General features: G+C 44.0%; 1 protein-coding gene across 7 annotated transcripts in view; it reads left to right on the top strand.

The window, feature by feature from the left end:
- Positions 1-12,940, top strand: part of SLC39A11 (solute carrier family 39 member 11) — a 415,701-nt gene that overhangs the window by 74,841 nt on the left and 327,920 nt on the right. For 6 of the 7 annotated variants that reach the window (XM_030534252.1, XM_030534246.1, XM_030534248.1 and 3 more), the window contains one exon: positions 3,950-4,094. In XM_030534252.1, coding sequence (XP_030390112.1) covers positions 3,950-4,094 — 145 coding nt within the window. The remainder of the gene's footprint in view (positions 1-3,949; positions 4,095-12,940) is intronic. The other variant, XM_030534250.1, reaches the window with a different exon arrangement.

Raw genomic sequence — 12,940 nt, 5'->3', positions numbered from 1 at the left:
AATCACCCTGGATGAGTGACCCGTCCTCTTCATTATTTACCAGTCCCCCAAGTTTTGTGGCATCCGAAAGCTTTGTCAGTGATGATTGTTTTCTTCCAAGCATTCATAAAAATGTTAAATAGCACAGGGCCAAAACCCGATCCCTGTGGGGTCCCACTGGAAACACACCCCATTTGCAGTTACATTTTAAGACCTATCAGTCAGTTTTTAATCCATTTAAGATGTACCATGTTAATTTTATAGTCTAGGTTTTTAATAACAATGTCTTGTGGTACCAAGTCGAACACCTTACAGAAGTCTAAATCTATTATATTAACACTATTACCTTTATCAGCCACACTTGTAATCTCATGGAAAAAAATACCCAGTTAGCTTGATAGGATCTGTTTCCCATAAACCTGTGCTGATTTGCATTAAGTGCATTGCCCTCCTTTCAGTTCTTCATTAATTGAGGCCTGTTTCAGCCGTGCCATTATCTTGCCCAGGATCAATGTCAGGCTGACAGGCCTACAATTCTCTGGGTCATCGAACAGCGGCTCCTGCAGATCCCCAGTTCACACAGGTAGATGGAGGTCAGAACTCTGGGTGCTTTCAACTCCCAATCCAAGTCTGTTAGCAAGGACTAAAAAGTGACAATGCACTAAATAAAGCACAGATTTTCCTCCATCCTCCTGACTTTTTTTATTTATTTTTTTTTTAAAAACCTCATTAGTTTTACTCCGTTATCTCATTGTGTCTGTTCTGAAGTAACAGGTCTGGGTAAGATCAGCTTTCACAAAACTTAAGTGTTTTCCCATTTTGTGTTTGTGTGTTGCGCAATCACACGCCTTTTTGGGGGGAGGAAATCTCTCTTCGCTTTTGAAGTCAAACACAGGTGAGGTTTGTAAGGTTCTGCCACCCCCATAATAAACACCAAAGGGTAGGGGAGGTGGTAAATTATTTTAGGTTAACACATGCTGTGCAGTTTGCATTGAAACAGGCCTCAGCTTCACCATTCTCTTATTTTGCCAGGGTGATTTGAGCCCTCGTCATGGATCTGATCCCAGTGCTCACGCAGACCCAGTCGCAGACAACAGGTGCATTCATTGGTTCTTGTTAAATGAATGCTTCTTTTAAAAAATTAGACTTATCCTTGACCCTCTTCTTATCCTATGTTAGTTATTTTGAATTAATTTGCATGACACATGTTTAAACCCATGAGGTTATGGAAAATATTGTGAAATATGGAGATTAACTGCATTGTTCCAAACTTCCTGCATTGTTGTTTTTTATTCCTTTGAATGCTAGGAATTCTGCCATCTCCGATTTAGAAGAGAGCAATGTCTTGCTTTCCTGAACAGTTTGTCAGCATTTGCTAATCTAGCATTGCGGGGTTGCATCCAGTTGATTCAATTTATGGATCTTTGTCCTTTTTAGTCCATATCAGAATGGGCACGTACATGAAGTTCCCTTCTGTGCACATGCTTCCAGGATTTCATGGAAAATGTTTACACTTCCACGTGCTTTTGTCATCTGCTCATCACATATTCTATAGCACACCTGATCCTATCGCAGCCCAGCTTAGACGAACTCCCACGGAAAATCTGGGAAATGCTGAGAGGAAGAAATGACTTGTAACGTTTTGCTAAGGAAAAGTCCTTTCTAAAAGAAGAACGCCTCATTAGTGCATCTTCTAATCGCCAGGTTAATGGAAGTGAAAGCACCCTGATTAAACTGCAGTAGAACAATGATAGCAAATATGTGATTAGCATTAATAACACCAGTCAGAATATATTATGCAAACGAGGGGATAATAGTTTAATTATTCATCTTCAACCTTTATATTTTTTTAAAGTCACCTTACTCATCAGGTTTCTCATTGCCAGCTCTGGCGTATGCTAGTTTATATTGCTGCTCTCTGAATCAAAGCGCCAAAGCCACGTTGCCACTCTCCTGTCTCAGGTAGAATGAAGACACCGACGTTCCGTGCTTTGAACAGTGATCCCTTTCTCAACACTTTGTTCCTCCAGCCTTTGCTTTGCTAGCGCCTTGCCATCCTTTTTGTCTTTAGGATTAAACCCTTTAATGAATCTAGAACCTGAAAACTGCAGAAAGAGAGAAGTAGCAATTTCCCAGGAAAGAGTAGCCCTGAAAGGAGTTGAAATATATAATGTCTGATGATCTCTGTTCCAAGGGGAGACACACTGAAATCTAACACATTCTCCAGTCTTTCCTCCCCTCTCCTCTATAGGCTTTCTGCGACCTTTTCCAAGCTGGACATTTTATTGTCACTAAATTCTGTGACATGCAGAAATTGGATTTAAACAGCTTATCTATCTATCTATCTTATCTATCTATCTTATCTATCTAATCTATCTGTCTAGTGGAGTTGTGCCAATGATACCTACTGAAATTCAGTTCTTTACTGCCACACATAGTCGTCTAGTTGAGTGTATGGAGGTCAGCAGTGACACCTGGTGGCCTGTCAGGTTAACCTCACCTGTGAATTTCATATAAGTTTCGTGTGCCCCTCTCTCTTGAGGTGTCTTTTGAATCACAATTTTGCTGTCTCGCAGGGACATATTTCCCTGGCCTATGGTATTGCAAGTTCCTACTGTCTATGGGAGAGTCCATTTGGACTTGCTGCAAATTCAGCACTGACCTGGAAACATGATATTGTGTCTGACTGGTTCAGTGAATTTCGTTCTTGGACAGTGTCTTTGTGTAGGAACCTCACTCCTGGACCGGGACCCCACTGCGTTTGTATAGCACCTACACACACATTTTGTTTTTCTATGGGCACATTGTCTCCTCCCCCCACCTATGTGTATTTTGAAACACAGAAAGCTGTATCAACCAGATATTCTCAGTGCTATTAAAGGTCTGATCGTACTCTGGAAATGATTCAGTAAAATTACATTGTATGGGTACTTATTTATTCTTCCCCCCAATTCCAAGGAAATATGCTCAGTTTTGAGTTAGTTTTTTCTCTCTCTCTAATTGTCAGTGCTGCAAACTTAGGCCTTAATTGAGAAAAGCCTCCTTTTTCAGAAATGCACTTAAATATGTGCTTAAGTTCTGTTGCAGTCAATGGGCATCAGCAGATGCTTAAAGTTAAGCATGTGTGTTTTTGTGTTCTCCTGAAAGGGGCCTGAAAATCCAAATCGAATGTTTTCTGCCTGCATTCCTGAAGTGCAGTGCAAGGCTCCATGTGCAGTTTTGACCACGCGTGAGCCAGAAAACAATCCAGCTCGCTGTTCTGTAGTTGTATTGGCTCAACAGTGCTGATGGCAGCACACGGTTTGTCAGCAGGGTAAGGTACTGTATGTTTAGACGGTTTTCTCACTGTAACTATACTTGAATTATATTGATTTTTTTTTCTTAAAAAAAGGTGGCATTTGGAGTTTGTTTTGAAACCTGGTGTATATTCATGAGTATATGGGCATGAAATTAACATCGTTGTGTTTTTTAAAATCCTGGTTCCTGCCGCTTTTTCACTGCCAGATCCATCCCGATATATTGAGTACAGCCAATGCAGAAGCTTCTATGAAATGCATTAGGTTTGCAGATGAAGGCTGGAGTCAGAATTCCAGTTCTTGCAAACCCACAAAGTCTTAAAACTGCCGCTTTCTGGAACTGGCCTATGAAACCTGACAGTTTGTGAAACCTGTCTGGTTTAGTTTTTAACTACATAAAGTTTTTAACTCAGGCCCAGTTTGTGGAAGGACATACTGAAGGTCATCAGGCTTCTCAGTGAGCTTGATTCTGTCGTCTTGATTTGCAGCGAAACCTTGCAAAGCTTGATGGCTTCCCTTTGAGTTGGTTTGAATCCAAAACTCGGGGAGGTGTGAACCAAATCCAGAAGATTCTGAAGTTGTCTTGGAGCATTGGGTTGGGGGGGAATGTAGAGAGAGGAAGACGCACACTCGTACATGGAAACAATGTTAAATTTCCCTTTAATCCATTTCAGGGCATCAGTGAACATCCCCACGCCACCTTGTCTAGGAGCTACGATCCGAGAGCTGTGAAAGAGAAGTATGACCCCGAGCCGACATATCACCAGGACTATGGGAATGAGCTCTCCATCCGGATAGGTAGAACTGGGCTTCATTCAGGCAAGCATCCTGTCATATACCAACAGCAGAGTTAGAACTCAAATAAATTGGCTCACAGACTATAATACAAATATACTTGAAATTTAATTCACTTCAGTGCACACACACGCTTTCTCCCTCTTTCTTTCTTGGCACAGGCTGGCATCTAGCCCAAGAATCATTGCTTCTGTTTCTCCTTCAGTTCTCAAAACCACTTGCATGAATTATTAATAATTAGACATCTAATTTGACAGTGAAATGAAATTCCCTTACCTTGAGATAATAGTTTTTCAGCTGGGAAGGAGTGGGCGGCCGGGTCACTTTTGCCTTCCCATGCTGAATTGTATGCATCAGTGACGGCTTGCTGTAATTATGGGCCATGACTGATGGTCACTTTGTGGCTCTGTATTTTGGAGGATAATAGAAGTGGTAGCTGTTAGAACGTGGAATAAAAATGTCCTGTCTTGGGGAATATTTTTTTCTTTTTAACAGTTTTTTTGAAAAACCAGTGGGAACTTCTGATCTAATTTTGTAATCTGAAAGCATGTTAAAGCTTCCCACTTTTAGGTGAGTGTGTTCAGTGCTTACATGGCCGTATAATGAAGATCAGATATGATATGGGTGCAACACTTGATGTGTCTTCTACAGGGGGTCTAGATCCTTCCTACGTGGGAAGATGAATGCGATCTAATAGGATTTTCTTTCTGTAGCTACTGAGAGTCTGCACCAGGCAGAAAAACGTAGTTTGATAAATGACTAGTGAAAAATAGTCTCACTGCTTTAGTATTTTTCTTGAGTTTAAGCATATCTGGTACACTAGACACTACCCTAGTTTCTCCCCTCCAAGTATGGAGATGGGAGCGCATCCAATAAAGAAGTGAGTCTTTCTGCAAAGAATTGCTCCATTAGCTTCTCAGGTGAGGTTTTATTCTTTATTATATAGTTGCATTCTTTATGGAAAACTGTTCTGAACCAGAGTGTTTTTAACTTCTTAAAAATTTAGACAGGTTTTGAAAGGAGCCTAAGGGGGTTAGGTGTCCAGTTACCAGGGGATTTAGATGTGTCATGTCTTTAAGCTCCTTTAACAAGTCCAGACTGATATCCCAGCTGATAATTCTATTACTTTGGAGCATTTAACATGCTGGCAATTTTATGTCCTAAATATAATTTAATTTCACTCTTAAAATAATCATGCATTTTTCTGTACGTTCAGAGCTGCTCTGTTTTGTACATGCATCTGCTCGTGGTTGTAGATGAAAACCATGGAAGTCGTTTTGAGAACAGAAACTTTCCATTATGCACTGTTGGTTCGCTCTCTCTGGGGAAATTTTTTAAAAATGACAACAAATCAATACCCTTTTCTCTTCCGTGATATTTTTCTTAGTTTTTTGTTTTGTTGGGATGAACTTGCTATTTTCACATGACAGTGTGATTGCCAAGAAGACCGATGGCAAATAGAGACAGACAGCAACTTGTTAATTAGCAGCTTTTACTAAGCCTATCAAGAACTTAACAGCTGCGTTCTTGTGAAATTTCTCAGGGCACATAATGGGTATTTTATTAATCTAAATGGTGGTACTTGCTAATGTAAATTTTGACATTAGTCACTGTTAAATTATTAATTTAACTTTCGAAATCCCAAACAAGTAAGCTTAAAAAAAATTCAGCACCTCTTGCATTGTTCTGAAATTGACTTAAAAGGTGTAAGGTGGTAGTGATGAGTGGAGTGGAGAGACTGATATTGACTTGATTGAAGGGGCATGAAAGTGGAAGCCTCTCCAATCCTATGTAACCAGGGCCCCGATCCTGCAAAGACATGCAGAGACTTAACTTTACTGCCATGAGCATAAGTGTTCAGAGGATCAGGGCCTTAATTACTGAATCTTCAAGTGAGTGAATCCACTCAGTAAATGGGAAGATTCACCCTAGAGCTGCATAAAAGAAGATGATGGGATTGGGGGTGGGGGAGTCCTGTGAGCAGTTGACTGTGTGCTAGTAAAACAGGAGTCTGTCCCCTACTTTTCAGTAAGCTGGGGAGGCTGCTCCATTTCCTTCCATGTCTGTCTGTTGCCTTCGTGCCCCCTTGTCTGCATGTTGTTCCCACTGGATGAAAGAGCAATTGGAGCAGGTGTGGATACCATCTGGACTGACCTCTAGTGCGCGCTCTGCAAACATGTCGTCTGGGTTTTACTTTGCCCTCGAGTGTTGAACGTCGTCTTTCGCTTTATACTGGCAGTGCTTTGACCTTCCATCTTTGGGTATTAGCTGAAGCAGTTCTAGGTACCAGCTTTATAAGCTGCTGCCCGTGGGAGAAGAGCTGCGTTCATTTTTATGAGTGCAGTTGCAGAGGTCTATACAAAAAAACGATCAGTCACTTAAAGCAATGTTGAAAATACACATGCTTCCTCTGGAGCAGTTTTGCCTGTACTCTGTCTCAAGCAGACGTGTAAAGTGAAGTGCCATGAAATGCACATCTCTAGTCTCGGAGTGTTAACGCAATGGGGGATATGCATGCAGGCTTAATAACTGCTAACAACGTATTAAAGTCAAGGCCAGATTCAGTCTCCAGACATGAGACTGGTATAATTGCCTCTCCCCTCCCATCACCAGGTGCACGGTCATGCTGCAGAGGCTGTGTTAATGTTGGTCTGTATTCCTTGACACCATGAGAAGCACTCCCCTAAACGGTAAAATTCAGCCACGTGCAGAGGGGCCAGCCAAGGGCCATGCACCACTTACGGCCTGTGTAAGCCCTCTGCATGGGTGTGCATTTCACCCACAGTGATTAGACTCTGGCCCAGCAGGAGCTGGGTGCACAGGGTCAGTTCAGGTTGTGTATGCGCCAAAATGCTTTGCACCCTAAGCCCGGTCCTGGAATGTCCCTGCTGTGGCCTGGTTGCAGAGGAGGTTGTGGAGATGCACCTATGTGGATTAGGAGGAGGGGCAGAATCAGAGCCGGTACTCAGGTGGTAAGGGCCCGCTTCTGAGTGTGGAACACAATGCAGGCTGATCCCTATTTTAAATTTGCCTTTTGCTTTGTATGTGTACGTGTGTGCGTGCACCCACCCGCATCCATGCCTGTGCAGAGTTCTCCCAGGGGAAGTCAGTGAGGAGTTGCAGAAGTGAACAAGTAGCTAGGCCAGTAACTAGAAGGACTATGAAGTGCCTCAGATGCCAGGTGGGATTCACCGCACAGATGGCTAACGTTCCTCAGCAGTGGAGTGGACTGAAGTGAACATGGTGGCTCCTACAGAAGCTGCACTGTGAGGTGGTTTCTTGCTAGGGACTCCCTCATTTCAAGTGAGCTAGTGGAAGAGCGAGAGAGGTATCACGCTTGGCTCCAAGCACAACTCTCTAGGGATCCACCCAGAGTCATGGGATCGAGGAACAGTGTAAGAGAACTTTCCTGAGTCCTAAAGCCTGGCTCCTCTGTGGTTCTGACCAACTCAGTGAGGCCCCCATATTAATACTTAAGCATGTGCCAAACTTCAAACACATGAATAAGGATCTGGGGGTTATAGCAGATCAACTGCAGAGCTACACAGCACCTTTCATCTGAGGATTTCAGGGCTTGTTACAAATGGAGAAACTGAGTCAGAGTGCAGTGAAGTCATTTGTCGGGGGTTGCTTAGGGAGTGAGTGACACAGCTGGGATTAGAACCCTGGTCTCCTGACCCAGGGTCCCACGCTCTGAATGACACAGTGAATATAATCTAGGTGTGTTGTCCTTATGACAATGCACAGTCTGTTCTACCTGTGTTAAGCAGTTTCTCGTCTTTCTTGCCATTTCTGTATTGGTGACTTTTATAGCTTCCTTCGAACTCTGATGATCACATGCCAGGCTGTCGTGCTAGTTGGTTTCTTGGAGGTCTGCTGATGCCAGCCCAACCCTTGGTCTTCCACTTGGTAGTCTTCTATCTACGCTCATTGCAAGAGCCATCCTACCGACACGGCTCTGAGGTCCCTGCTGGTGGTGCCCACACTAATGCAGCCTGACCTTCCTCAACTCATCTTCAGTTGGTGCAACCTGCATTAAGTCCCTTACAACCTCATTTCATTTCCTCTCGTTGAGTGTTCAACCGTGCAACCACCTCAACATCTTCATTTCCATGGCGGCGAGCACACTGATTTATCTTCCAGCGGCTGGCCTGGTCTTGGTTCGGTACATTAGGATGGATCGAATCACACTGATACACTCTCTCTTTTACCTTCAGTGGCATCTTTCTGGAGTCAACTCCTGCCATTTGCACCAGAACGTTGTCTGGTGCCAGTCCGGAGGGCGCCGCAGTAAGCACTTTCCAAGTCTGGATTGGACCTCGGTCACTCCCTCCCTTTGGCGGCCGTGGTTTCAGAAGTTGCTGCTTTTATCTTCCACCCCTCGGAAAGAAAACCCCTTTCAATCAAAACCTGTACAGCAGACAGTACAAGAGAGCTGCTTGCCTCGTTAACCTAATGCCCCTTTTACATCTCTGAAGATACTGGGCAAAACTCTACAAGTAACATGAGGCTGAAAGAGGGGAAGAAATGGAGGAAAAGGAGCTAGTGAGATAAAAAGAGGAATGAGATAAAGGAGAGAAGGGGACTCCTTAACCCAGCTGAGAGATGGGGTAGGCTATGTACATTTTTGCCCCAAGTGGCAATAGAGCTGTAATTCATAGGGAATGAACGTTTCCAGTATGTTACTTGGCTGCATCCTTGTAATCATGAAATCTTTCCTCTAAATCGACCCCCTTCTCTCTTGTCTCTTCTGAAAGCTTGGCTTGTCGTCTGCCTCAGAACATCCATTAACTCCAAAAGAAGCAAGTGATGATTGTTAGCCTTTTCTGTGTGTCTGTGACTTGAGTCAATAGAGCTTGTACATCCCTGTCTTTCAGTGGTAACTTCTGAAATACTTTATTATATTTTCGCTTTTCAAAGCCCTTCTTGGTCCTGGGAGAAGTGCATCGTTGTGGTTAATGGAAGACTCCCGTCCATGTTTTAAGCTAGACTAAGACTCACTCTAGTGATACTTTGACATGACCTAACACACAATCCTTCCGACAGGAGCCCATACTTCTTTCTGTGAAAAAACTTTAAGGCAACTCATAGTGATGAATTGTAGTAACTCAGCTAACCAAATCTTTGCTGATGGTGACGAATGCTCTGTGTTTAGATGGCAAAGCCAGTGGAGTTAATCTGGATTTACACCAGTATCAACAAGAGCAGAATTTATCCCAATTTTCTTTTGCAAGTTTTACAATTGCTGTCAGTTTCCTGGGTGAGCCTACAAAACCAAATCAGGTTCCCTTTATATTTTTTCCCTCTCTTTGGTTGGAGAGAAGGGCAAATGTTACCGTTGTAACAGCCCTCTGTTGGTGCACCCCTCGATTGCAGTGTAGACACCCCTTTGTTGTAATATGTCTCCGCTGGTGACTCGGGAGATGGAAGAGAGTCTCTCGCAGAGTGCATGATGTCCAAAGTGCTGTGGGTGGAAGTTTGCAAAAGCTAACCACGTAAACGCTTTCCTTTCCTTGCTCTACGTATGTGCAAGATGATGGAGTGTTGGGGGAGGGGACAACCTTTGCAGCGGTGAAAGACTATTTGATTCATTGCCATGATTTTCAGTCAGCACCCGGCATATGTGAATGAAATATTCATGAAAGGGTTACAGCTTACGGAATGGATGGGTTCCTTATGCAAAATGTAATCTTTCCTAGTTGGGAAGGTCCCATTACATTCGTAATCACGTTGACACATTTGCACCACACGTGGTACGCTACTGAGCTTGAAAAAACACCATTTACAGCACACATTGAGGCTAGCTATTAAAATCCAAATGAATCAAAGATGAGTGCCTCTGGCTATTTTAATATCGATTTAAGAAAACTAATGCCAGGTAGCCATTTAAATAGCTAATGATCTGTATCACCTTGTTTAAATTTCTAGCCTTAATATTCCTATTGAATAAGGAAAATGTACATACATGCATGCTAAGCTCGTAGGTAATACACACTCTGGACCAAATTCTGCTGTTTAACCAATGTAAATCTAGAGTAATTCATTGACTTCAGTGGAGTCGCTCTGGATTTACACTGCTCAGGGGATCACACGCTTGGAAGCTTGTGCAAGATGAGCGTATTGCATGCAGCATTGCTCCCTGCAACTCTCCACTTCCCCTACAAGCTAGTTGGGTGCCACCATCCCATCCTCTTCTATTTCAGGGACCCCTTGCAGCTCCCCACATTCTGTCATAATCTCCCTGATGCCAGTGGCTCTGTGTGCTCCCCGTTCTCCCCTCCCCCATGCCAAGGGCGCTGTGTACATTCCCAGATCCTCCTTTCTCTCTTTCCTTCTCCCTCATTATTTTTTCTCTTCTTTTTGCCGGAGTTGTCACTCAGGGTCAGCGTGTTAAATTCTGTTGGGAGGATGACCAGGGGTACAATGCTGGAAGGTATTAAGGGGTGCATCAACAGGTGACAGCAGCTTCCCTCCGCCCAGTTTCCACCTCCCCAGATCAATAGAGTTCTGGCTGTAGATGCCTACAACATTCCTGGACACTTTGGAACTAATAGGATGTGACGTTCAAAAATTACTCCGTTACGTAGACAGACAGACAAATGCCATCGAGTCTCGTGTAAGGCCTCGCAAACTCAGCCAGTTAAGATTCCTGGCAGTTCTCACCTAGCTAAATATAATCTCATTTTCAGGAAAACTTCAGACTGTGTTCTGCCTGCGTATACATCATCTGTTGCCGTTCTCTGGTCTATTGCTAAGGGAATTTGAGAGTAGGATCTTTCTTGCTTAGTTCATCTGTTTCCCAATGCTCAATCCCCACTTGACATCAGGAGCCGAAGACCCTGTTTTCATAAATGTCACGTTTTAAATGATTATTTGTAGGCAGAGCGAGCCAAGGCAGAACTTTCTGATGCATCAGCACAAGGACTTCTCAGCTAGTTGGTTTTCAGGGCTCCCCTCCCTCTCTAAGAGGGTGCTAGATCTCGAGAGAATTCATGTGCCATTTGTCAGGAAAGAGAGGTTTTTAGCTGAGACTAGAAAAGGTGGCATCGTGCGCCGGGTATTTCCTTGCTTCAGAACAAGGCAGGGAGAAATCCGATGCCTTTGCCCTTCCTTTCCATTTCTCAGTAAAACAGCATCCTAGGCAGGGAGCTGAGTGTGTAGAGCTGCTTTATTTGCCCACGGAGTTGCTGTCTTGTCCAGCTGACAGCTTTAAAGAGCCCTTGGGATGCGAAAAATGCTGCATAGATTATTTTTTAAAAATCCAACTCTTTCTAAATTAGTGCATGTGAAATCGCCTCTTGGCACCTTTTAATATTGTGTTCTGCCGTTCGATGCAAGTACCGCCTGTCATGGCCTCCCTGTCAACGCATCCTTATTTTCTGGGCTGTTGCCAGTGCTCTCCAGGATGAAATGTGTCCTACAAGTTCTTAGCTCAGCAACGGGGTTTTTTTTTTTGCTGTTTTTTTGTTTAAATCATTTCCACTGTTTTAAGTTACAGGAACTCCTACAAAGCAACAATACTATTGTGTCTTTGGTGCAGGACAGGACCTTTGGGTGTTCTATTATATGGAGCGAGGCAGGGTGAATCACTACCATGTTTCCTGAGATGTGGCTGGGGTGGTAAGCAGTGAAGAGAGCACAAAATAAGTTTTCTCAGGAGTGAGGTTTAATACAATATGCAGTTAGTGTGGCTGGGAGACTCCCAGTCTGCAGAAGTTGTCATGGGCTCTTTAATGCCCATCAGTCAGCTGGAGGTTAAGTGTCCCTGATGGATCCCTCCCACAGTGTTCACGCCAGGCTGGGGACCTGGCTTGGGCACTATCAGGGAACTACAGAGGCTCTGCCTCTTTTTGTAGCAGCTTCTTCCGTTGGCCCAGGGAAGCTGGCACAGCCCAGGGTTAGCAGGATGTTGCTTTAGGGTTTGTCTGTCTGTCTCCTAGAATCCAGTACGTCTCTTGGTTCTGTGTGGGAGGTGCTGGCCATTGGCAAGTGCGGGGATGTCTACGCTGCAGTCACAGGGTCTGGTTGCCGCTCATGTGGACATACTTGAGATAGCTTTAATGTAGTTGGCTCGGGTACCGGAGCCGTGAACCTGTGGCATACGGGCATCAGTGTAGGCTCTGAAAGCTCGCCTAGAAGCCTGGGTAGTTACCTGGGGGGTTAGCTCGATCTGCCATGGTTTCGCTGCTGTGGTATCCGAGCTAGCTAGAAGACAGCTAATGTAGACATGTCTGGTGGCACGATGATTGCACCCCAGGATTGCAGTGTAGGCAGGCTAGGGGGAGATCAGGAGAATTCTCATAGATCCTATGGAATGTCTCCTTTGAAACGAATGGGGGATTTGACTAGCTCTCTCCTTGTGGCCTTGCTCTGTTCTCCAGTGCCATTATCTATTCACAGCCATGTCAGTGAAAAAAGCAGACCCAGTTTTGAAAGATCCCACCCAAGACCTCTCTCCCCAGCCGTTCAATCTGTTTGCACAGCATGTGATTCTCTACCGAGAGTCAGCCTTCTTGGCAGTCAGAAATGGACGTCATGTCCCTCACAGTGTGGCTATTGGGCTCTGCACCACTTTTGATTTAGCCAAGATTCATTAGTCTACGAGGCTAATTAAACTCAGTTGGGACCCATGCTATGAATTCAGGTCTGCTAGCAAATGTGGAAGGAACGGAGATGTTGACTGTGGTGTATGTCCCTTAAACAGTGGAGTCAGTTCCCAAATTGCGTTTGCTAGCTCTCAGCAATATTTTCCGCTGGTTTAATTTCCTGGCTTCACCTGGCAACCTATTATTAGGGCTCTAAATTCTATTTTTATTTAATATTCCATAGCTACTTAAATTAAGAGCCCACTGGATAGCTCATTTCCCATC

This window comes from Gopherus evgoodei, chromosome 15 (genome assembly GCF_007399415.2).
Source record: "Gopherus evgoodei ecotype Sinaloan lineage chromosome 15, rGopEvg1_v1.p, whole genome shotgun sequence".
Taxonomy (NCBI): domain Eukaryota; kingdom Metazoa; phylum Chordata; order Testudines; family Testudinidae; genus Gopherus; species Gopherus evgoodei.
The sequence above is the reverse complement of the archived record's forward strand: the minus strand, read 5'-3'. Positions and strand labels throughout refer to the sequence as shown.